The 25,228-nt window shown below is 40.5% G+C and overlaps 1 protein-coding gene across 3 annotated transcripts in view; it reads right to left on the bottom strand.

The window, feature by feature from the left end:
- Positions 1-25,228, bottom strand: part of GUCY1A1 (guanylate cyclase 1 soluble subunit alpha 1) — a 70,650-nt gene that overhangs the window by 26,090 nt on the left and 19,332 nt on the right. The window contains exons 2-5 of one of the 3 annotated variants that reach the window (XM_068989505.1): positions 16,299-16,442; positions 12,466-12,857; positions 5,434-5,495; positions 1,095-1,153 (exon numbers count right to left, since the gene is read on the bottom strand). In XM_068989505.1, coding sequence (XP_068845606.1) covers positions 1,095-1,153; positions 5,434-5,495; positions 12,466-12,723 — 379 coding nt within the window. In that variant the 5' untranslated portion in view covers positions 12,724-12,857; positions 16,299-16,442. The remainder of the gene's footprint in view (positions 1-1,094; positions 1,154-5,433; positions 5,496-12,465; positions 12,858-16,298; positions 16,443-25,228) is intronic. The other 2 variants (XM_068989506.1, XM_068989504.1) reach the window with 2 other exon arrangements.

The raw sequence follows: 25,228 nt of genomic DNA on the forward strand, positions 1-25,228 counted from the left end.
ATAAGATATGACATTTTATCACCCTGAAACTTAACTATAAAAGAGCAATTGGAATCACAGGGTTAAGTCTCTTTCAAAAGAAGTTTTCCCACCTTGTTAACATCAGAAACAGTGGCACATGTTGTGAAGGGGTACTAGCTAGCCCCCTTGGAATAAAAGCATCAGATATAGAATTAATTTATATCACTAGCAGTAAAATTCAATTTTGTCATTTTCCTGAGATGATATAAAGTAATATATTATAATAGTAGTAAATATTATAATTATTTTTTTGAGCAAAATAGCATTCTTGTTGTTTAATGTTACCTGAATGAAAATGTGTTGGGAATTTATCATTTACTTTCCACAACTTTTCCTTCACTAGTCTCCTTTATTCTTTAAACTCTTTGTAGCACATTCTTCTCATCTATAACTTAGGAGAAAGGTGGATGCCCTGTTCACAGCACTTCTGTGGTGTTTGTGGGCCATGTTAGAATTGTGTCTGACCCAGAGAGAGGGTTCAGTGCAAGTCAGCCATCAGGAGCAGCAGCAGAAGCAAATTCTTCAAATCTTCTACTTCAAAAAAAACCTCACCAGTTGGTCCATGTACTCAAACTTTGAAAAGGACAGTATGACAAAGTCACTCATCTGCTTGATTCTTCCAAACTAAGTATTAATATGTGAGCACTGCTCACACATTTCTCATAATTGCTTCCAACCTTTAAAAAATTACTTATGTTACTATGTTGAGTAGAACTTTTCACGCATAAATGAAGGACACTTAGTTACTAAGTTCAAGATCAAAGCATATGAATGTCTATGAATCAGCCTGCCAGGCAGCTTTACCTGCTTCTCAGCAAATAAACATCGTAAGAAGAGGAAACGTTTGAGGTCAAACAAAGGTATAAGTATGAAAAAGAGTTATTCTTTACATTAACAAAAAACATGGTATTTAACATTTCACATTGGATGTTACCAACAAATAAACATGAATATTTTTAAGAAAATATTAGTTCTCCAGGTAAATATTTTCTAGGAATAGAAAATTTTACTTTACAGGTGAAATAGTTCTATAAGCAAATTATTTTCTAATTTCATATACTTAATTCTATTACCTGCTGCAATTGCTTGGTCTGCAATTATTTTTTCGAAGTCTTCTCTTTCCAAAGATTTCCTGAAATTATTTCAACATCTTAAATTATAAACTGACAAATGAATGCTAAAATTTCAGATTATAACATATAGAAATGATGACAAAAAATAATTTAAATTACCTTCTCTGTAGAGGCAAATCTTGACTGTCGAGTTTAAAGGAAAGGAGCAGTGACATGTACAAACCAAATCAATGTTGGAAAACCCCCAAATATACATGACCTAGACTATTTCATCACTTTTCATAAAGTATATCTACCTTTGAAACTAACTTCATATAAGCTAATAGTACAGAGGTTTGTACTGGCAGAAAACCCAATGGTACAAAATGGCCAAGGATGATAATAAATCAGGATGGGCTTTTCTGATAAACCAACCAAGAAGAAAAACCTACCTACTGATGGATTTCACTTCGAAGTAAGTCCTTATTTATTTTCTAAAGCAAATTAACAGTATATGCTACTTTTAGGTTTTAGGTTCTATATATTTAACTATCAGGCATCATCACATTAAACTTTTATCCTTCATCTAATATAAAATTTATTCCTTATTCAATTACTGAACTGCTTTAAGTAACACATGTTTATAATATACTTATATATTAATAATAATTAACATAATTTAATATATATGATTATATATGATAACAGCATACATTTTGACTGATAGAAAGTTGTTGCAATTTCAACTGGACAACTTGTTGATTCATGTTTGCTTAATTGTTTTTTTGATGATTTCTGATAGTGATAACTGATTAAAATCAAATTTATAAAACTAATAAAGCACATTAAAAGATATCCAAGTTATTTTGTGGTTCAGTTTGCTATGAGACAAGCCAAGATCACAAATAGGCATAAGTTGAAAATACTATATCAAACAGATTTCAATAAAGCATGATACATGTAGAGAAATTTCAAAAGAAAAAATTCTTGACAGGGAAAATCACCCCAGTGGCTACTTGATCACATAGAGGTATACTGCTTATAACATGGGACAATGGACTGTTCAAAATTGGGAAACAAGTATGTCAAGGCTGTATGTTGTCACCCTGCTTATTTAACTTATGTGTAGAGTACAACATGTGAAATGCTGGGCTGGATGAATCACAAGCTGGAATCAAGATTGCTGGGAGAAATATCAACAACCTCCAATATGCAAATGATACCACTCTATGGTGGGAAGTAAAGAGGAACTAAAGAGCCTCTTGATTAGGGTGAAAGAGGAAAGTGAAAAATCTGGCTTAAAACTCAACATTCAAAAAACTAATATTATAACATCTAGTTCCATCACTTCATGGCAAATAGATGGGGGAAAAGTGAAAACAATGGCAAATTTTATTTTCTTGGGCTCCAAAATCACTGCAGACAGTGACTGCAGCCATGAAATTAAAAGATGCTTGCTCCTTGAAAGAAAAGTTATGACAAACCTAGACAACATGCTAAAAAGCAGAGACATCACTTTGCCGACAAAGATCCATATGGTCAAAGCTATGGTTTTTCCAGTAGTCATGTTTGGGTATGAGAGTTTCACCATAAAGAAGGCTGAGCACCAAAGAATTGATGCATTCAAATTGTGGTGCTGGAGAAGATTCTTGAGAGTCCCTTGGACTACAAGGAGATCAAACCAGTCAATCCTAAAGGAAATCAACCTTGGATATTCATTGGAAGGACTGATGCTGAAGCTGAAGCTCCAATACTTTGGCCACCTGATGCGAAGAGCCAACTCATTGGAATAAGACTCTGATGCTGGGGAAGATTGAGGGCAGGAGGAGAAGGTGGGCAACAGAGGATGAGATGGTTGGATGGCATCACCGACTCAATGGACATGAGTTTGAGCACAGTCTGGGAGATAGTGAGAGAGAGGGAAGCCTGGAGTGCTTCAGTTCATGGGGTCACAGAGAGTTGGATGTGACTTAGCAACTGAACAACAACAGTCAGAAATATATTCTTATCTAAATAACTTGGGGATCAGGCTATGATATTACACCTAGTTTGAATTAGATACCCTCAACCCCTTGTAATATACTGTATTAGTCGGTCTTCAGATTTGTTCCTTCTTCTCATTTAAGCAACTTCTTTTTTTTTTTGAAGAATTAACCCAAAGCTGCTCAGAGGACTCTTCTGCCAATTCCCAGCAAAGCTTAGCTAAATCAAACATCACACAGTGCCATTCAAAATAAGTTCCCTAACTTTACCTTCAAAAAATTTAAAAATAAGGTATATGTCTGCATGTGCACCAGCAAACGTTAAGTGTGTTATACACACAGGCACACATACACCAGCCATGAATTCACACATGATGTGATCAAAAGGTCCTAGGAAAAGATAAAAGCAAAAGCTCAAAACCAACCCAAAAGGGTATCATAATAACTGTATAAAACTCATTCACTTAAAAATGGTGGTGGGTATGCTGTATGACTCAGGGAACTCAAATCAGGGCTTTGTAACAACTTAAAGGGGTGGGATAAGGAGGAAGATGGTTCGAGATGGAGGGGACATAGGTATACCTATGGCTGATACATGTTGATGTCTGGCAGAAACCAACACAATTCTGTAAAGCAGTTATCCTTCAATTTAAAGATAAATAAATTTAAAATTTTAAAAATGGTGGTGGGTGGGGAAGTGAAGTTCCCCTCAGCAGTCAGCACACTGACCTCAGTAGAAATGGCAGCCGACCTGCCAGAAAGATGGGGGAAAAGGCCCAGCATAGCCAAGAACTAAAGAAACAAAGCAGAGAAAAGCCATTTGGCATTATCAGCAGGCAGTCTCATAAGAGAAAAAGTCCCTCTTCTTATTTCAACAGTGGTATAATCATTAGGACAGTTTAACAGTATGATCAACTCTTTAAGAAGTCAAAGAAGAGGTTAAAAGATTTTTCAAAATTTCAAATAAAATCATTTTTTTAAGTTTTGAGTTTGTTTTTTTTTTTTTTTTTAAGAGTTCCATATCTGGGAACACATCCTAATTGAATATCAGCATTGAGCTTAGGCACATTTCAGGACACCAAGCCCTGGGAATAAATTCTGAGTCAACTGGCTGCCAAGGCCTCAGGCAGACAGACACAGTAGCACAGCTCCAGGACTTGCTGTCTATCTTATCAGCTGGACTGAGAATTAAGGTCAGAGGCTTCTGGAATGCTGTCCATATCACTCTGCAAACACAGCTTCTGTCAGACACACAGATTCACACTCTCTTTTTGGACCTGTCTCTGACCCCTTCTTGGCTTGCCTGCTGCCTGCAGCCTGGGACCAGTTAGTCAGCGAGTGAAATTAAGCCCAGAAGACGCACAGAGCAGATGATCCCCTCCTGAGCAGCAGACAGATGGATGAATGTATAAAATATTCCCGACAAGGGTACTGGTTTGCAAAAGTTGCAAATTCAATTCTGAAATTTGAACGCAAGTGTTTATTGTAGTATTTACACAGCAAATAATCCTTCAATTTCCGGGAAACCAAAACAAAGCCAAATCAAGTTGTCCACCAACAGTAAATGTGCCAAGATGTATTTGTAAAATGAACTCTAAAAACCAGGGTTTGTTTGGGTTTTTTCAATTCACCTTATATATGAAACTGCTACAGAAAGCTTTCTTAAAGAAAGTTTCAAAGACAGAGTAGAAAAGAAAGTATGAATGGAACAGGTATTTGAATATCAGTATAATCAGTATAACCAAGCTAGTTAGGAAAATACCAAAACACCTCCCTAAGGACTGATCCGGCTGCTGCCCCACTCCTGAGTTACCCACCTCTTGCTCCCACATCCTTCCCTCCTGATGTGGGAGCTAAAAATTTAACCTGTGCAATATTGTAAAGTAATCAATTTTAAAAAACTGTGGCTCAGGCTGGGGCAAAGGGACAGGCAGGCTGCACTGGGACCTAGCCCCAGATTCTTGGCATTGTTCTTCAAGCAGGAGTTTGCTCTGATCTATGCCTTAACTTTGTTAAGTATTTCAGAAATGACACCCTAGCAGAAAAGAATAGGCCTTTTGGGAGTTTACTAAATGGAGAAGCACAGAGTAATAGGGTTAAAATCATGGGCTCTGAAAACCCAGGCTTGAAACTCCATTCTGCCATTTCCTAAACAGCTGTAAAATTCTAGACATTTTATAGAAACCTGAGCTTAGTGACATATGAAATGTGAAAAATGAACACACTGCCTTTCAGATTCGTGGCAGCTAAACTGCTTAGCCCAGTTCCTGGCATAGCAAAGTGATTCATATATGCGAGACACCACTAAGCGCTGGTTATTAGTAGCTGTGTCAGCGATCGTAACAGGAGATTCATGCAACTGAAATGATTCAATTTACCTGTCTTCCTTTATTTTGTGTTTTGCCAATGTTCTCTGAAGGGCAAGGTTCAGACGCTCAAACTGAAAATTGAAAAGAAAAGTTTTAAACACTCCCTTAAATAATCATTTTCTTGAAGATACGTACTTCACAAAAATTTCTTCTGAGTGCTTGTCAGGAAGTAGCAGAAGCATTGCTACTTTAATGACAAGTGTGGTTGAACTACCCCTGGGGAAAGGAAGACTGATTTTCAACGGCTCTCACATTTGGGAAGAAGCCAAGCACTCAGACTGACTTGAATCTGGATGTGGGCTGTGTCCCTGGTGGGTGGCTCCGACAGCCACCAAGCTGGAATCACACAAGTCAGGCACCCCTGAAGTCAGGCACCCCTTCCTCCAGGTCAGGAAATCCCTTGAACGTGCAGCCAGGACATCCGTCTCAACGGGGCTCAAGCCAGGAGACCCTCATTCCTTCCACAGACCCATAGCAGCCCCCTACCCAACGCTGAGATCCTCCACCCTCCCACAATCTCACATTCTGCTCATGTATCATTTGTCTCTTCCTGCTCTAGAAACTCCGAGCATCTGTCTCTTCCCTTTCTTTTATCCCTTAAATCCAATCTGTCACCGAGTTCAGTTGATTACTGATTGAAACAAATCTTGGATTTCCCCAAACTTGTACTCATTTCTTTTCCTTGAACAAACAATCTTCATAAAATACTTACAGTGTACTTCTCTTTTACTGATTTCTGAGTATCTCATGAATCTTCCTAGATTGCAAAATACTTGTATGTAAGCCTGCATAGTTTTAAATATTGGTTGACAATTAATATCTCTTAGCAGCTTGCTCTCCCTAACCAGTTAATAAGTGGAAAATAAATCATTGGTAACTTCTCTACATTCCATAAAAAAAAAAAAAAATTCTATGTATCTGCATGTGTATACAGCCACCTTCTGTAGTTTATCCAGAGGACAGTGGAGAATTCTCTGGCTCTGTCCCAAGTTGTGAAATTCCTTTTTCCTTAAGAACTATTTATATCCCTCTTGGACTTTCCACTGATCAAGTGAGACAGTAAAGTTAAGCAAAATCGACCAAGCTTCTGTTTTAATGAAATTATAAAAAGAACTTTCAGTTTCTAAAGAGCATATATTAATAGAACTTAAATGTGAAATTTCTTGAAAGACAATACAAGTGCTGAAAAGAAATAAAATAGAACTTAAATTTACCCATATAACAATTTTTCTGATGGTTTAGACAAGGAGAGAGAGAAAGAAGGGCTGGAGGGTGCCGGGCCAGCAGGCAGATTCTGAGCAAGGGCCCAGCACCCTGTGGCAAAAGGTGATTGCCTGGCAGGCAGACAGCAGGTTTAGGAAAGGAAATGCAGCCATGTTCTTTTAAATCAGGGAAGGAAGAAGGAAACGTTAGACTTGAGACCCTAAAGGAGGCAGGAGCGGACAGCCCAGTGTGCTTAAGAAGGCTTCAGTATCTCAAGGGCATTTTTTTGTTGTTTTTTCTTATTCTTATGTATTGCTTTTTATTTCTACAGGTTATATTCTTTTAAGTGGAATCCTTAAAATCTATGGATTTTCAGTAGCTCAATTTTCAGTAGCTCTTTCGAGATCAATTTCATAAAAGTCTGTAGTCATTGGCACTCTCATCAGTTATATATAAGACTGCCAGTATCAGCTTCACCCCATCAAGGGTCTTTGACTTCATAGAGTGACTCTGGAATCACAAACACCAGCAAGTCTTTGTGGATGAAACCCCATGAAACTCTGGGTTGCGGGGAGTTTTGTCCTTCTCTAAAACCTATTCAGACAGAAAGTGCATGCGTGCGTGCTCAGTCGCATCTGACTCTCTGCGACCCGACGGACTGTAGCCGGGCAGGTTCCTCTGTCCATGAGATTTCCCAAGAAAGAATACTGGAGTGGGTTGCCACCTCCTCCTCCAGGGGATCTTCCCCACCCAGGGATAGAAGCTGTGTCTCCCACAACGCTCGCATTGGCAGGCAGATTTTTTACAACTGAGCCACCTAGAAGAGGCGTCATCAGTGACATGATGGTCACTGCCTGCACAGAAGATCTTGATTGTCCTTCAGGCATTTGCATCCTGACATTTTTTTTTTCTTTATTTTCTGTCTTCTCCACTAGAACAGAGACTCCAAAAGGGCAGGGAAGATCTGTTTAGCTCACCACCGCATGTCAGGCACGTAGAAAATACCTGGTCACAGGAGATGCTACCTACATACTGATGGAATGAAGAAAGGAATGAAGGCACATCATCTCCCCTGCCAGCCATTCCAAGTCCTGAAGGCTTAGTCTGTAACATCCGCATCAGTGAAGCAATGCAACTCAGTACAGAGATGTTACCATTGCAGCTTGCTCAAAAACACAATTTATATTATTTCCAAGTTAAAATAATTCGAACTACATTTGCCTATACATGATTTATGGCTCTGACCAGGAACTTGGGATGAGCAACAAGGAAAGAAAATCCATCCATTTCTGCCCCTGAAGACTTTCTCCTTCCTCACCTCGAGTACTGGTGGAAATATCACCATCCTCTCTCCTCTTGACCTTTTGGTTAAACACTAGGACATGTTTTTACCATTCTCAGTCTGTATTCTTCCTGGTCTTTCATTTCCTTCCCACTGCCACCAGGAACTTCTTTTTCTTGTCTTTTCTTCCTAACATATATCCTGTCATTGTAAGAAAGGACGAATGGTCCCTCTCTCATTGCTGGAGTTCCTCGAACAGGTGTCTTCCTGACTTTCTATGCTGAATCAGAACTTAGGACCCACTGTAGAGCTTAGGGCCCTCTACTCAATATTCTGCAATAGCCTACAAGGGGAAAGAATCTGAAAAAAGAATGAATATGAGTATATGTATAACTGACACACTTTTCTATACCATCTGAAACTAGCACAACATTGTAAGTCAACTCTACTCCAATAAAACTTCTTTAAAAAAAGAATTTGCTTTTTTTAAGTAAAAAGTTCTGAAGTCCTAGCCAAGCTGTAGCAGCATACGTTAGTGATACTACAGCTTAACAGGCTTTGGTGTCTGCTTTCATCATACACCATTGCTCCTCTGGAAAACTGTTATAAATTCAAAACAAGACAAAACAAAACCCACAAGTTTTTCAGACAAAACATTTATTGGTAAAGGCTGCCGGTGCCTAGAGCTTCCTACCTTGGTGCTAAGGCTTCTCGAACACATCCTGAGCCTACACCCCGAGACGATGCAGATCACAAGAAAGTCAGGAGCAGGACTCAACTTCCCTGAGATCTCACGCCTATGACACAGAATCAACAACTGCAGGATGGCCCTGGAGGATACCAGTATATTAACGCTTCAGCCACAACTGCCGCTTGATCCAGTATTGCTGGGAACACTCTGAATGGAATTTCATAGGTCTGGTTTATGGATTAGTTGCTATTTCAGATGATTTTTAACTTTTCTGCATTTTTTCTTTTTGCCTAGAGGCTACATTAAGAAAGTTTATTTTTATGTAAGAGCAAAGAAAAGTCATTGAAAGGTTTTAAGTATGGCAGGACCTGGGATGGGATGTTTTCTATAGTTCTTCATGTTCTTCTAGACCAAGGAAAATTTTAGCTCATAAGGATAATGGAATACTACTTCTTTTTTCCTTCTTGCAACCCAATATTCCACAACACATTCAGAGACTTCAGGAGTTCCTTCAGATCCCTTTAATCTCATAAGGTGTTTGATTTGGGATAATATCCTTCATATAAGCGTGTGCTGCTGTGTGTTGTACAGTTGCTTCAGCCGCATGTCTGACTCTTTGCGACCCTATGAACTGCAGCCCATCAGGCTCCTCTGTCCATGGGATTCTCCAGGCAAGAACACTGGAGTGGGTTAGCCATGTTCTCCTCCAGGGGATCTTCCCAACCCCGGGGTTGAACCCGCATCTCTTATGTCTCCTGCACTGGCAGGTGGGTTCTCTATCACTAGTGCCACCTGAGAAGCCCTCATATAAGCAAATGTGACTCGATTTAGTTCAGGAAATGGGTTCTGATTTGCTACAACTGTAGCTAAGATCATGATGCAGTTATTTTAAAAACACTCTGCTTGAGGAGCTTACAGGATTATTGGGGAGAATTTCCATGAAAAATCAGCTAATAATATAATAGAAGAGCAACAGATTATGAATGAGGGTGCAGAGACCTTTCCATCTCCCCTAGTTATCTTAAAGCAAGTGATCTAAATTTTATGTGTCTTAATTTCTTCAAACAAATGAAAAGTTTGCACTGGATGAGCTATAAGACCTTTGTAACCTATGATTCCACAACTCTGGAATGCCATCTCCCACTCTAAATCTGCTAAGGATAATGAACTATAATACTTGTCCCCCATAAAACATAACTGGAGTTTACATCTAATTATCAAAAACAAGAATGAGGATGCCATCAAATGTTATCTGGAGTCTCTTCTTTGGGGCTACCGATGGGACTGAAACTGAACAGTAGGCTAAGCATTAAATCTGTCCACTTAAAAAAGATCAGTTTTTTTAAAAGCCCTATTTAATCAAAGACACCTCGATGTTTGAATAGTTGATGAAGTAATCTAGTTTGGTTGCTATTCAGCATGAATGTATCCAGCCCTGGGATGTTCACTAAAATGTGAATGAAAATGGCCTCAGTTGTGGGAAAGAGTCCTGGTTCTTCAGGTCAAGGGCAGCCCTCTTGCCTCCTGGAAGTCCTCAGCCTGGCTTTCTCTACTATTAATTGAGAAGTGTGCTGTACTGTGACAGCACACTCAAAGCTATGAGCCCACAAACAACCAACACAGATTATCCTAAATAAGGGAAAATAAGAACGCATATATTTGATATTCTGAATGTTTTTAAAAGAGATTCCAATATGTGCATGACTTCCATTGTAGGAATTCAGAATTTATCAAACAAAATAATGAAGCCAACAGGGTAATGACAGGACCTGGGGAAAGCATGGCCACTCTCCAGCTTCCCAGCCTCACCATCTGCTCATCCCCGTGCTCTGCCCTTGGAAATGAGGGTGCCAACCACTTTCCAGATTGACACCAACCAACTGCCTGGGAAGAGTTGCATCCCTCATCCTAGCCAATGCTGGCTGCTGGTGACTGGAGCGGGGAGACAGTAATTAAATATTTCCATCTCAAAGGCCACTAGCCAGTCTACTACTGTGCTTATCTTATATTTGAAATAAGTTCCCTCAACTTCCTGCCAATTCTAATTTATCCATTCTTCAAGCTTCAAGTCTCTTCTTTGCCAGTTGATCCCATATTGCTGGCAGCAGTAATTGCTATATCCTTCAAAAGCTGTGTGATTTTGCCCAAGTCACTTAGCCTCTCAGGTCCTTCTTGGGAATGAAACAAGGTTACCTCTGAAGTTCCTTCCATTCCTAAAAGTCAGCAGCCTGTGGTCCTTCAGTGTTTCTCACAAGGCAAAGGGTTGGTGTGGAGTCAATTAAAAATCATCAATAAATTATGAGAGCCAGAATCTGATTTTTTCAATGCCCAATCTTCTAGGCTAAGTGAATCTGCATAAAACTGTGAATACTAACAGAAGGAGGAAGACACGCCATGAAGACTTTCAGCGGCTCTTCTCTTAGGCCCATGGGGTGAGGAGCTCTCCACATGCCCTGTCTATTCCAAACATAGTTTACCTAATTAGCTCTATGGCCTGTCCCCAGCATTCCGTTTTCTCTTTTTCCCCCAGTTTTATTGAGAAATAATTGACATACATCACTGTTTAAGTTTACGCATACAGCATGACACCTTGATTTACATATAGTGTGAAATGATGGCCCCAATAGGCTCAGCTAACATCCATCTTCTCATACAGATGCAGCACAAAGAAAAGAAAAGAAAAGAAAAAGCTTCCTCTTTGTGATGAGAACCCAGAGGATGTACCTGGTAACTTTCCTACACACCACACAGGATGGCAGGGTCACCATGAGTTATACCCATGGTACTCATTTATCTTATCTTCCAGCATCTCTGGACCACCTTCCTCTAATCCCCTTCCCCACCCTCTGCCTCTGGGGACCATACGTATGATCTCTTTTTCTATGAGTTGTTGTTTTTTAATAATCCACATATGAGACCATACAGTGTTTGTCTTTCCTGAATCCCTTTAAGGGTGATGCTCCAGATTCCAAAATAGCATTAGGCTGTGCACCCCACAGGCCAAGATATGTCCAAACTGATGACAGGGGTGTCATGAACAGGCCTGTGACCCTGACCAACCCAGCAGAATAAGGAGGGGGGCGGTCTTCCCACCTCAGCAAGTTGGCGGGAACAGATGATGCTCTTAGGAACTAGATGAGGGAAACCCAGCAGAGAATAAGTTATTCTCCAAAGAACTTAGCTTTAAACAAATAGCTAATGAATCCATAAAAAAAAAAAAAAATAGCTTGCCATCCATAGGTAACTAATGGGTCCTGGTGGGTGGTGAGAGCTGTGGATTAGTTCACTTAATGCTTATGCAGGGTTTCCCTGGTGGCTCAGTGGGTAAAGCATCTGCCTCCAATGTGGGAGACCTGGGTTCGATCCCTGGGTTGGGAAGATCCCCTGGAGAAAGAAATGGCACCCCACTCCAGTACTCTTGCCTGGAAAATCCCATGGACTGAGAAGCCTGGTAGGCTAGAGTCCGTGGGGTCGCAAAGAGTCGGACACGACTGAGCGACTTCACTTCACTTCACTTCACTTCAATGCTTGTGCAAACTCTAGGGACCCAGGACTGTGAGCATGTCTATTTTCAGATAAGGATGCTGAGGGCAAGAGGATGAAACAGCTGCTCAAAGTCATAAAGCTTGTCAGAGTGCAGGATGCTTTGGAAAAGAATGCAAGACTAAACATTTTAAGATTAAACACAATTTAAGAAAATGATTGCTTTTTAAAAATGTTTTTAAACGTTTTCAGAAAATTGTCAAATTGTCTACATCTACTATAGCCTTGAAAGTGAGAAAGCGAGTGTTCACATTTTCCTTAGGAAAACACTCTATTACCATTTTCAAAATGTCAGTAAGATCTTGAAAGGGCAGGCACTCACCTCTGGGAAAATCAGTTTGCAAATACTCTCTGCCAAAGTGTGAAGATAGACTCGGCTGCGGCTGGTCTTCCTCCGGGGAAGCCTTCCGGGCGGGTTCTTGTCGGGGACACCTGGACAGACGCTCGGCTGCCCTGGGGTAGCTGCTGGCCCACTCCCTGTGGCTTCCCCCAAGGGCTCTCTGGGGACCTGCCCCGGGGCCAGCAGGGAGAAGGGGCAGTCCCCCGTGATCTGCAGGTCCTTCAGCTTCGCGCAGAACATGGTGATCGCTCCTGGGCTTGGTTCTTCTTACCAGGGTGGACACACAGAAGCCACTAGTGGACCAGAGATGCTGGTGACCAGGGAGTCCAGGGGCTGCAGAAGGTCAGAGGAGAAAGAGGAGTGACTCTGTATTCCTATGGAAAGAGAAAAATACAGGTATGAGAAAGTGAAGACCATACAGTCCTATGTCATTTTCAAGTAAAAAAAAAGAAAATCTGGTGCAAATGTCCATTATAAAATGGATGGAACGTTTAGTAAAGATCTTATTTTCTATGTGTGCATTCTAGTATACTAGAAAAATACTTGCTTTTAGTATTTTAATATTTTTCAAATGGAATATAATTTTCTCCAAAATGTCTTTAGCACAAACTACTGATTCCCATTTTTATAGCCCATTTGGTCTTATTTGATTCCACAAGGGTGAAATATTGTGGTTTTATGACAGAAGCTGGGTCTCAAACTATGTCATATCACTGCTCATACTACTAAATTCTCATTAGTCTGTATTTTCTAAAAAATCAGAATAGCATGCATAATGTCTCCTAAACATACCCAAAGAAAAGATATTTATAGAATGGTGCCCAAGTATACGTTGTTAGATCTGCAACATTGACTTTTACATGAAAAAAATTAACTGAAATGATTACTGCCAAAGAGACTTATCTCTATAAATAGTAAAATATTTTTAAAATATCACCAAAATGAAAAACAAATAATATTTTTTAAAAAGACTCCTGATTCCTAAGAATAGGCCATTGGATTTACTGGAGACTTTGAATCCAAATCCAGATGACACTGGAGTAATCCAAGAAGGCCTCTCTTCCTAGGAGTCCCCAAAGTTAGGAGCATGACCCTTCTGGCCAATTTTCCCCTGCACTTTTGTTTTTGTTGATATTGTAATGGAGTCTTCACACAATTCACAACCCATGTCTCATTAGTTAACTTTTCAGTGGAACCATCTGGTTGTAAATTCAGCTTGTCAGCAATACAATGATGTTGATTAACTGGATCCACCAAGTATTTCCATACTTGGAAAATCAAAAAATTCAAAAAAGAGGAAAAAGAACACATGGTCTGGTACAGTGCTAAGAGCCCTGTATTTACATTAAGCTTCACAGCAACCACTTGAAATAGGTATTCTTATCACCAGTGGGTCAGAGGCTCAATGTTTGTGTCATCTTTGATTTGAAATGCTAAAAGTGCAAGAGCTATGGTTCAAACATAGGTCCATCTGATTCCACAGCCAATGGGTTTCAATTAACTCAAATTCATATATTACCAAATTACACTTGTTTCTAAACAATCAGGCTAAGTTTATACACTGGAATTAATTTATCTTGAAGATATGGTTTATAAGTTTACATTAGAAAGCAAACAAGAACGTAATTATCCTGCTCGCTGGCTGGTGGTACTTGAATCATCCAGGATAAAGGATTATAGTTCAGTCTTTGGAATTGGAGTTCAATTACCTTGTGTCTTTTCTATGCACCTCTGTGCTCTCAGTATGTTCCTAATGTATATAACACCACCTTATAATTTGTCACAGATAAATTACTGATAGGCTTAGAACAATGGACAATTCATTTTCCAAACTGGGACAAACAAGGAAGCTGAATTCACACCTGACAGCCCCTGGGGTGTTGCTGGGTTACCAGGTTTGGGGAAGATGACGGATGCTGACACGCCAGAAGAAACTGCTGGAACTCTCTGTTTCTTTTTATTTTTTAATTTTTATTTTATATTGGAGTACAGTTGATTTACAATGTTGTGTTAGTTTCAGGTGTACAGCAAAATAGTTCAGTTTTACATATACATGTATCCATTCTTTTTCAGATTCTTTTCCCTTAGGGTGTATCTTTTTTTTAATTTTATTTTTTTAATTGAAGCATAGATGCTTTACAGAATTTTGTTGTTTTTTGTCAAATCTCAACATGAATCAGCTATAGGTATACATTTAATCCAAACTCCTAATTTATCCCTCCCCCTTTACCCCTTGGTAACCATAAGTTTGTTTTCTATGTCTGTGAGTCTGTTTCTGTTTTGTAAATAAGTTCATTTGTGTCCTTTTCAAAGATTTCACCTACGTGACTCTGTTTCTTAAAGTCAAACCCCAAATCTGTGTTCATACATAATTTATGAATCTTTAGGAAGGTACAAAGGGAGATCCTTTCAGCATTAAGGAGCAGAAACCATATTCTGCCAGCAGAGAAGAGGGCATGGTCTGTCTCAGAGGCTGCTGGGTGCCTAGAGGTGATCTGGTGATAGAGCACCGGTTCCTGGATTCTGAAAGACCTGCAGATCTATAGCTCTCCTCCAAGATCTGTTTAAGATTCAGTTCTACAAGTAGCTGTTTCTTAGTCTTTAATGTTTCTCAACAACACTATTGAGCATGCATGCTAAGTCCTGTCCGACCGAGTCTTTGTGACCCTATGGACTGTAGCCCGCCAGGCTTCTTTGTCTTTGAGATTCTCCAGCCAAGAATACTGGAGTCGATTGCCATTTCTTACTTGAGGGGATCTTCCTGTCTAGGGATCAAACCCACGTCTCATATGTTTCCTGCATTGGCAGGAGCGCCACCTATTACTATTTATTAACTCCTGTCCTCCGGCATGGTGTAGATCAGGGGTCCAACCTCCCCATAAAGGCAGAGTGGGTCACTTCAGCATGTGGTCAATGCCTCAACTCTGCCACTGCAGCAGATACACAGAGGAGAGAGCATGGACATGGTCCCATGAAAACAGGCTGTGCAGGCCATAGTACTGACTCGTGTTTGCAAAAAGAAGCAAATTAGATGAAGCATTTTAATACAAATATAATTTTAACCATGGGGTTAGAGTTACTTCCTCATCACCTCTTCCCACTCCCAAAATAGAGAACCTCTCTGGATTCGGTTTTGCACAATTTGAAAGTAATTAAGAAGAGTCTAGTAGATAATTCTAAATAAATATTTATTAATAAAAATCAAAATACCATTATTTTATGTGAATTTTTAGGAAGAAAAATTGTATTAATTGAATTTCATAGTTTCAGTTACATAAAAATATAATACAATAACTAGAAAAGAGGGCACTTAAAAAAAGGCCCTAAAAATAGAAGATTATATGTTGGAGCTGATGCGGGTCTGGAATTTCTTCCTAAAATCAGTTATTCTGGTACATATTATAATTTTAGTATTGAACCACAGGATTCCAATATAATGTAGTTTATGAAAATTCTTCCATTATGCTTAACCTTCTATTTAAATTGGATTTCAACCCTTGTTCTCAAACCCAATATTTTATCCTCTTCTCTTTAATCTCATTAGAGCAGGACACAACTGACCAGTCAGACTTCTTGGAAATTCTTTTTTCTCCAAGATGACACAGTGCTCTAATTTCCAGCCAATGTGCCTAACATGTTTTTTTTTTTTTTTTAATTAAAGTAAAAACAGCAACAGGAAACAAACTGTGCCTACTTCAAGATCAGTTAAGTGTTTAGTCTCATTAAATCACATATGTATCAACAAACTAATTAGCATCCCTCGTCTGTGCAGCTGATGAAATTACACTACGAACAGATGCAGCCAATGCCAATACCTTGGAAACTCGTGTTTGTCAGTCATTTGCCAGGTTGCCAGGAAGATAGACTACGCTCTTCAAGGAAACCAGTGATGATTCTTTCATATAACATCAGCAGCAACTTCAGAAATGGTTGGGTCAGTTCCTGAATGCAGTACAGAGCTGGGTGTAGATGTGGTAGTGACATGGGAGGGAAAAAAACAAGTGAATTGAAGTGATAAATTTGGTGACAAGGCCTTGGCAGGCAGTGGGAGAGATATTCTCAGAAATTCAAAGAGGTATTTGCCATCCCCCAGGCTGATGATTAAACAGCCTCCAAATCGACTGAATGCTTTCTCGCTTTACTGGTAAGTGACTAATTCCTTTAGAGTGACAATAAAGACCCATCTATTGACCTCATCGGAGAAGGCAATGGCACCTCACTGGCACCTCACTCCAGTACTCTTGCCTGGAAAATCCCATGGACGGAGGAGCCTGATAGGGTGCAGTCCATGGGGTCGCAAAGAGTCGGACACGACTGAGAGATTCACTTTCACTTTTTACTTTCATGCATTGGAGGAGGAAATGGCAACCCACTCCAGTGTTCTTGCCTGAAGAATCCCAGGGATGGGGGAAACTGGCGGTCTTCCACCTATGGGGTCACACAGAGTCGGACACGACTGAAGCGACTTAGCAGCAGCAGCAGCAGCATTGACCTCATATCAATAACCAGGATGCAAAAACAGTATATCTAGGTATATGCATAACTGTTCACTGGCTGTACACCTGCAACTAACACAGCATTATAAATCAACTATACTCCAATATAAAAAATTTTAAAGTAACCAGGATGCATCGCTGTGTAGTTGAGATACTCCATCATTAATCTCTAAGGAAAGAATTAAGCACAAACCCTTGTTTTCCACATGTGAAAACCCTGGGGAGGGGGGATAGGGAAGCACCTCATACGTACTCTCTCACACAGAAAGCCTGTTTTACAATAGCAGGTCACATGCCAGGCTTAGCACCCAGCCATACCAAAATCTGTGATTCAAGAAATATGTATTTTAAGATTAAATTCCAAAGTCCACATTTAGAAGAGTAGCTGAAAGAAGAGAGAACTTCAAAACAAACTCCATCCATAGGGATAAAGTGTGCATGCCCCACCCAAATTGTAACAATCATCTTCATAAACAAATGTCAAGAAGGCAGCTTAACATTCAGAACATCAAACGTTTTCATTCCTCCAAAGCTGAAAAATTGTTCAATAAAATTTCAAAAATCAGGCCTTCAAAATGTGTTTCTTTTCACTTGGCAGGAAGCAATATTCACAGAACAGTCCCCTGGGACAGACCAGGGAAGCTGGACAAAGTAGTAGAAAAACTGTGCCTCCCTGAGTGGAGGGAAAGGGCAAGGGAGAGCTGGCTTCCTTCATGACGCCCCTGCTCCCAGCTCCAATGCCAGCTCTGCTTCTTTTGCAGTCACAGCCCCGTGCAGCACTCAGCCCGTTTACACAAGATGTATTCTCTCACCGACCAGGCTCTGGCTTTGCTTTCACCGTGTCACCCAAACCTCCTTGCTAAATTCAGCCATGAGCTCCTGAAAGTTAAAGCTCCAAACACACCTGAACTTCCCCTGGCATTTTGCTTTTCGTAAGCTCCATTCCCACAGATTCTCTGATGCACTGGCTTGCATCTTGCTTCCTGCTTCATCCCTTCATTTGCTCACATTCCAGTCTACTCAACAAGCATTTATGAGTGGCCTGCTATATGTGGGACATTCTTCCAGGTGCAAGGGCAGAGCCATGGGCAAAAGTCATCATAGTCAGGCGGAGCTTACAATCTAACAGGAAGACTAGACTATTTTTAACTTTTTACTCCTAATTTATCCCCCCTCCCATCCTTTTTCCCCTTTGGCAGTGGTAAGTCTGTTCTCTATGTCTGTGAGACTGTTCCTGCTTTGCAAATAAGTTCATGTGTATTATATTGTAGATTCCACATATAAGTGATATCATATGGTATTTGTCTTTCTCTGACTTACTTCACTTAGTATCATAATATCTAGGTCCATCCATGTTGCTGCAAATGAAATTATCTCATTCCTTTTTATGGCCAAGTAATATGCCATTGTATAAAAGCACATTTCCTTTATCCATTCTTTGGTTGATGGACATTTAGGTTGTTTCTATGTCCTGGCTATTGTAAAGAGTGCTGCTGTGAACACTGGGAGGCATGATCTTTTTGAATTATGGTTTTCCCCAGATATATGCCCAGAAGTGGGGTTACTAGATCATATGGTACTTCTATTTTTAGTTTTTAAAGGAAGCATCTCTCCACTGTTCATAGTGGCTGTCCATAGTGGCTGTCCCAGTAGAAATTCCTAGCAACAGTGTAAGAGGATTCCTTTAGGAAAACTACTTCTGACACGCAGCTCCAAGTGTGACGTGTGCTATCAAAGGGGGTGCACACTGTACTCCAAGAGTGACACCAGGGATCCCAATCCAGCCCCAGGAGGAAGAGACAACCAAGCTGAATGGTGACCGTGAGCTGAGAGAAGCCAGCCCCAGAGAAAACAGCAAGTATGCTTGGAGGCGAGGACAGACCAGGGAACATCCCAGGAAATGAACGGACCCAGCCTGGCTAGGGCATGTGGCCAGCAAGAACCTGGGGAGGGTGATGCAGATGAGCCAGCGGAGGTCAGGACGTACAGATCGGGGGGCATGTAAACCAAGCTACCTAAGCCACCACTCTCTTCTAAAGGCTGGGTGACTAAGAAGTGAGAATACCATTGTATTTTCAAGAGATTATCTGAAATGCAGGATGAGGGACAGGTTGGAGTTGGACAGGTGGCTGATCTGGGTTGGGTCAGAGAGTGGCCCTGCGGATAAAAAGCAGATCAATCCCAAAGCATCTCCGAGAGAGAACCCATAGGCTTCGTCTCCTAGTGGGACGTGAGGCTGAAGGAAATGGAGCCCACAGGCTCCCGACTCACCTTATCAATAAACCATAGCCCAGGGGAGGCCAGGATCCAGAAGAGCACCCTTTAAATTTGTCCACAGCTCACTTTCCAAGACCAGGTTATTCAGTCATAACCAAGCCCAGATGTGGGGTTTGCAATATTACATGACCATTCATGGGGACTGGGCTGCTCCAATTCTCCTCTGAAGCCTTCTTTAAGGCAGCAGCTCCTCCTTATTCCAAAGCCCAGACATGGGCAAGCCGACAGCAGTTCAGATTCCAGGCCGGCTACTGATCTCCACAGTGCAAGGCAGTTTCAGCTCTCTGCACAAGCGGAAGATGCTTAATTTAAATTTTTGTTACTAAGAGCCCATGCTGGTCACCCTCCACAGAACAAGGAAGTTACCTCTAAAGGTCATGGCAACCTCAGTCCTGGGGACCCAAAACACAAGGAACTCTCCTTTTCCTGAAAATAACTGCCTTGCTAAAGCTACAGCACCGGACACAAATGCTTAACATACTACGTTAATTCTTTCTTTAAAATAAGGTGGGCGTGATCCATACCTTTCTTAGATTCAGCAGGCAATTCAGTGACAACTTTGAAATAAGAGCAATGTTGATACTTTAGAGCTGGGAGATTTTAACTTTAAGAATTATCACTTTTTGATTCTCAATTTTTATAGCAAACTGTTACAGGATGCTTATGACTAATTAAAGAGCAAAACTTTGGGGACTATAAATTCTAATTATCTGTGCTTTTAAACCTCTCTACCAGGATTATCACTGAAATCTAAGTGCATACAGTTAGTATCTCCTCAAATTAAATATCATTCCCTCTTAATGGCAGGTCACAAGGAAATCAAATAAATGTTTCAATATTTTGTTCCAGAAATATGTGGAATACTTTCCAGCTCTTCCTAGAATCTACATCACATTTATACTGCTCAAATAGTTCCTTACAATGACTTCATCTTCTTATGAATATATTTACGGAAAATATGGTGATTCTTCTACAGAGTTACAAGAGACAAGTGATTCCTTTTTATCCTATAAAAAGCCATTTCGTTTTCATCTACTTGCAGATAAATATTGTGTATTTCTGTGATGTGGTTTGGCTCATATTCACTAATGGAAGATAATGTCAGTGTAAAATAGGGGTCACCTAGACCCCCATTCACCCCTGCAAGTCTGCTCAGCTCAGCATGAATACAAGCCCTGTCTTGTTACAGTTTCCCTGTTTACTTCCCTTTCTCAATAACTCATCAGGCTCTTTACTTTCCTATAGTTCCTTCCCGTCAAGCTACCTCTTCCCCTTAAACCAGTCCTATAATTACTGTAGTGCGGTATTCATCAGAATTCAGCTTGTCTTTTTAACTAAGCTTGTATGTTTGTTAGGACTGTTATAGCTTTAGCTAGTGCCGTAAGTGTTGATTGGTTTCACTTCAACACATTTTCTTCCCATAAGTCCGTTTATTTTTAGTGCATAATTTTGCAGCATACAGAGATTTTTAGGAACACTTGTATCATGTTGTATGAGAAATGCCTGTATTTCAACAGTGTTTGATTGAAATTTACAAGTAAGGTGAAATCCTACTTAATTACTTAGGGAAAAAAACAATAAAGTCACATTCTCTAAGACTATATATAGATTTCATTACTATTTAGGTAGTAAACACTGATGAAACTTTCAAAACGGACCAGGTGTGTGGACCCAAGTCAGGTTCCAGGACCAAAGGCTGACTTAGGTTCTGGCACCAAAGGCTGTGTGTTTACCTCTTGACTCTACCCTTTATCAACTCTGTGATTTTAGTCAAATTCCTAAGCTAATTCACCCCAACTCTCTCCATATGGAAATAAGTATCCTAATAACTATTTCCTACATGTGCTGTGAAGTCAACCATCCCAATTACTTCTCAGCAACAGAGTGATATTGAACCATTTTCTTAACTTCACTGAGCTTCTGTCACCTTGCCCCAAAAATGATGAGGAAACAGGGGTATATGAATGATTAGGGAAAAGTTATGCAAAGGCATTCCACAGGACAGTCAGGCTCACAGAAGTAACTAAATAAATGATTGACAAATGTATTCTATCTTCTCAGAAAGACAGGTAATATGTTAAACCTATGCCACTTTAAATCATCACTTTTCAAAGCCAAGTAAACTCATTTATAGCAGATGCTTGCTGCTGCTGCTGCTGCTGCTGCTGCTGCTGCTAAGTCGCTTCAGTCGTGTCCGACCCTGTGCGACCCCACAGACGGCAGTCCATCAGGATCCCCCCTCCCTGGGATTCTCCAGGCAAGAACGCTGGAGTGGGTTGCCATTTCCTCCTCCAATGCATGAAACTGAAAAGTGAAAGTGAAGTCGCTCAGTCGTGTCCGACTCTTAGCAACCCCATGGACTGCAGCCTACCAGGCTCCTCCGTCCATGGGATTTTCCAGGCAAGAGTACTGGAGTGGGGTGCCATTGCCTTCTTCATAGCAGGTACTTAGTGTATCACAAATACAGAAAACATTCTCCACTTGAAGAACATTACAGCATACCAAGAAAGTCGTATCTATGTCAATAGTTTGGGTTCTGTTTATTGAATTACAACATAATGGAGTATACAGCATAACCCAGAGCATTAAGATTCTATTTTGGTTTCATCTTATGTAATTCTATTAACTAATAAGTTGCATGCCAAATTTCTTTAATAAAATATTAGAATAAACATTGAAGAACTATGCTAGATTTTAAATCTCTTTTTCCACTCATTAAACCAAACTTGTTATATCAATCAAGCAAATCTTATGTCATTGCAGTGCATACTACTTTCAATAAATCCAAATTATTTCCAATGTGGAACATTTTAAAATTAAAACCAAGCTAAAACAGGAATCCCATGGTATCTGATTTTCTTTTCCTAGAATGCTAGATTGACAAATGGTTCGTGTTTATTATACAAAGAATCTTACTATACAAAAGAATCTTATTATACAAAGTCCATCTCTGGCTTTTGCTTATATAAGTTACCTGTTCTTCTCAAAATTGATTCAGTGGTAACCCTTTTATCTATTTACCTCTCAAAGTTTGTTTATTTTGTAGAAAGGTTTAGGTGATGAGGAGGGAGAGGTGAGACACTTAGGAAAATGTTTAAGATACTTGTGAAATCAAGATAAGCCACCCAACATCTGACTAAAATGGGTTTCTGAGAAGAGTAAAGTCAATTCTGGTATTGACTGTCACATCTGTGGAGCATCTGCTTTAATATTTTGAACAATGAGGAGGCATCCAAGTGACTTCTTGATGGGAAAGAAGAGTGACCTCATGAGCATGGATTCACTCTACAGTGGAAGAAAGTCAAATTATCTGAGCTCTAACCTATCACATTTGGAAGGAAGATTCTGGAAGAAGACACAATAGTGAGTCTTGATTCTTCTAGTCCAGCCCTTGGAACTTTTACCAAGATCCTTGAGAAAAAAGGACCACAAACTAACAGTCATAAAAACCTAAGCTCTGCTGGAGACGGAACCTTCTCCAGCCTAACCAAGAACAAATTAATCAAGACATATAGGCCTGGCCACGTGGAAACCAGCAAAGAGCAAAACAAGGAGACCAGGAAGAAATGCATCATGACAGAGGTGTGGGTGGTGGAGGAGATGCTGGTCCTGGAATAGTGGGAGGGTCAGAGGAAGGTAAACCAGCCCCGAGGAAGACCCGGAAACTCAGGGGGCTGGCAGACCGTGGCCTGTGGGTCAAATCCAGCTTGATGCCTGTTTTTGTCCAGCCCTTGTGCTGAGAATGGTCTTCATATGCTGAAGTGAAGGAAAACCAAAAGAATATTTCATGATAAATGAGCACAACATGAAATTCAAATTTCCATGTCCATAAATACAGTCTCACTGGAACACGGCCATGTTGTGCCATAATAAGAAATATATATCTGGTCTCTGCCCACTCTTGCTCTTTTCTGTTTCCTGGCACACAGCTCCCGAAACCCTCGGAATCTCCAGAGTGATGGTCTTTTTTTAACGCTAATGAGGTAGCTGGTGGCCAGGGCCCCTGGGTCGCTTAGGACACAGCAAGCAACCTGGGATTAGAGGGTTGGAACTTTACATCCCACCCAGATCTCTGGTGGGTAGGGGAAGGAGAGGCTGAAGTTTGAGTTAATCACTAATAGCCAATGCTTTTTCTTTTTTTGTGCTTTTATTTTTCTGATTAATTTTTATTGGGGTATAGTTGCTTTACAATGTTGTGTTAGTTTCTGCTGGACAGCAAAGTGAATCAGCCATATCTATACGTACATCCTCCATTTTTGGATTTGCTTGCCATTTTGGTCACCACAGAGCACTGAGTAGAGCTCCCCACGCTATACAGTAGTTCCCATTTGTTATCTATTCTATACATAGTAGTGTGCATATGTCAATCTCAATCTCCCGATTCATCCCACCCACCCCTACCCCTTGGTGTCCACATGTGTCTCTCTTTGTGCTTTGAAAACAGGTTCATTTGTACCATTGTTCTAGATCCCATGTATAAGTAATATTACATCGTATTTGTTTTACTCTGACTTATTTCACTCTGTGTGGGTCTCTAAGTCCATCCATGTCTCTGCAAATGATGACCAATGATTTAACCATCAAGCCTACATAATGAAGCCTCCATAGAAAACCCCAACTGTGATGGCAAGCTCCTGGGCTGGGGAACATGTGGAGGTGCTAGGAGGGTGGGGCGCCCAGAGCCCATGAAGTTCCAGGTTCTTCCCCACACCTTCCCTGTGTGTCTCTTCCATCTGACTGTTCTTGAATTGTATCCTTTTATAATAAATGCGTATACAGTAAGCAAGCTATTTTCCTGAATTCTGTGAGCTCATCTAGCTATTATGGAACACAAAGAGGGGAGATGTGCGGACCTTTCATTCACGGTTAGTTGGTCAGAAGCACCAGAGGCATGAATGTGAGATTAGGATCTGAAGCCGGGGCAGTCTTGTGGGACTGTGCCCTCAGCCTAAGGGATCTGACACTAACTCTAGGGATATGGTCTCAGAACTGAATTAAACTGTAGGACACCCAGCTGGTGTCGCAATTTCTGGGGAGAGGAAACACACACATTCAGTGTTGGAAATGAAGTACTGATAATACAGGGGAAACAGGGGTTTTCATGTTTACAAGTTCATTCATTTATACATGGCCTAAGGCTGCAACTTTGGAACCACAGTGGCAGAACCAAGTAACTGCAAGAGACCCACAAGGCCACCAAAGCCTACACTATTTACTGTCTGATCATTTACAGAATCAGTTTGCTGATCTTATAAAACACCATATAAATTGTCTCCTTGAATCGTCACTACCATCCTATGGGGAGTGTGCATTTATATCTTTTGCATAAAAGGAATCTAAAACATAGATTATTTATCCTTGATCATTGCTAGTGAGTGGCAGAAACAGGAAGTGAACCCAGGCCCATCTGATTATAAACCCAATGTGCTAGGGTGCCTTTGATAAACGGGGGACCTTTTCTATATCACAGGGATTATTCCTCAAATTCCTCCACCAGTACATACAGTACATACAGTCTCCACCAGTACATACCTGCCATTGGGCCTCTGGACTGAAGGAATGAAGCCGGGACATCCCAGAAATGCAAGTGTGAGATGCCCTCTCAGGGCCCCATGAACTCTCATGAGACCCCCTTGTGCAAAATTTTACTCTTATCTCTATGGTTTGGGGAAGCAAGTAGAGTCAGAAGACATCTAGAAAGTCTGTGAGTGTCTCTGACACACTCAAGGGGTCTTTATAGTAAAGCAGAGGAATAAATTATGGGAAAGTATATATTTCTGAGAAATTTTCCTTTAAAATCCTAAGGAAAAGACTAAAAAAAGGTGAAAAAATAGAGGTGGATTGGAGTAACACTGACACAGAAGAGAGGTTTTGAGTAAGACTCCCTCCCCTTCCCTACCATTCAACCAGGGCTCCGTCCTGGCAACACTGGAGGAGAGTCTCTCTGGTAGGTCCACGGGGCACAGGCCACC

This window comes from Capricornis sumatraensis, chromosome 17, assembly GCF_032405125.1.
Source record: "Capricornis sumatraensis isolate serow.1 chromosome 17, serow.2, whole genome shotgun sequence".
In the NCBI taxonomy this organism is placed as follows: Eukaryota; Metazoa; Chordata; class Mammalia; order Artiodactyla; family Bovidae; genus Capricornis; species Capricornis sumatraensis.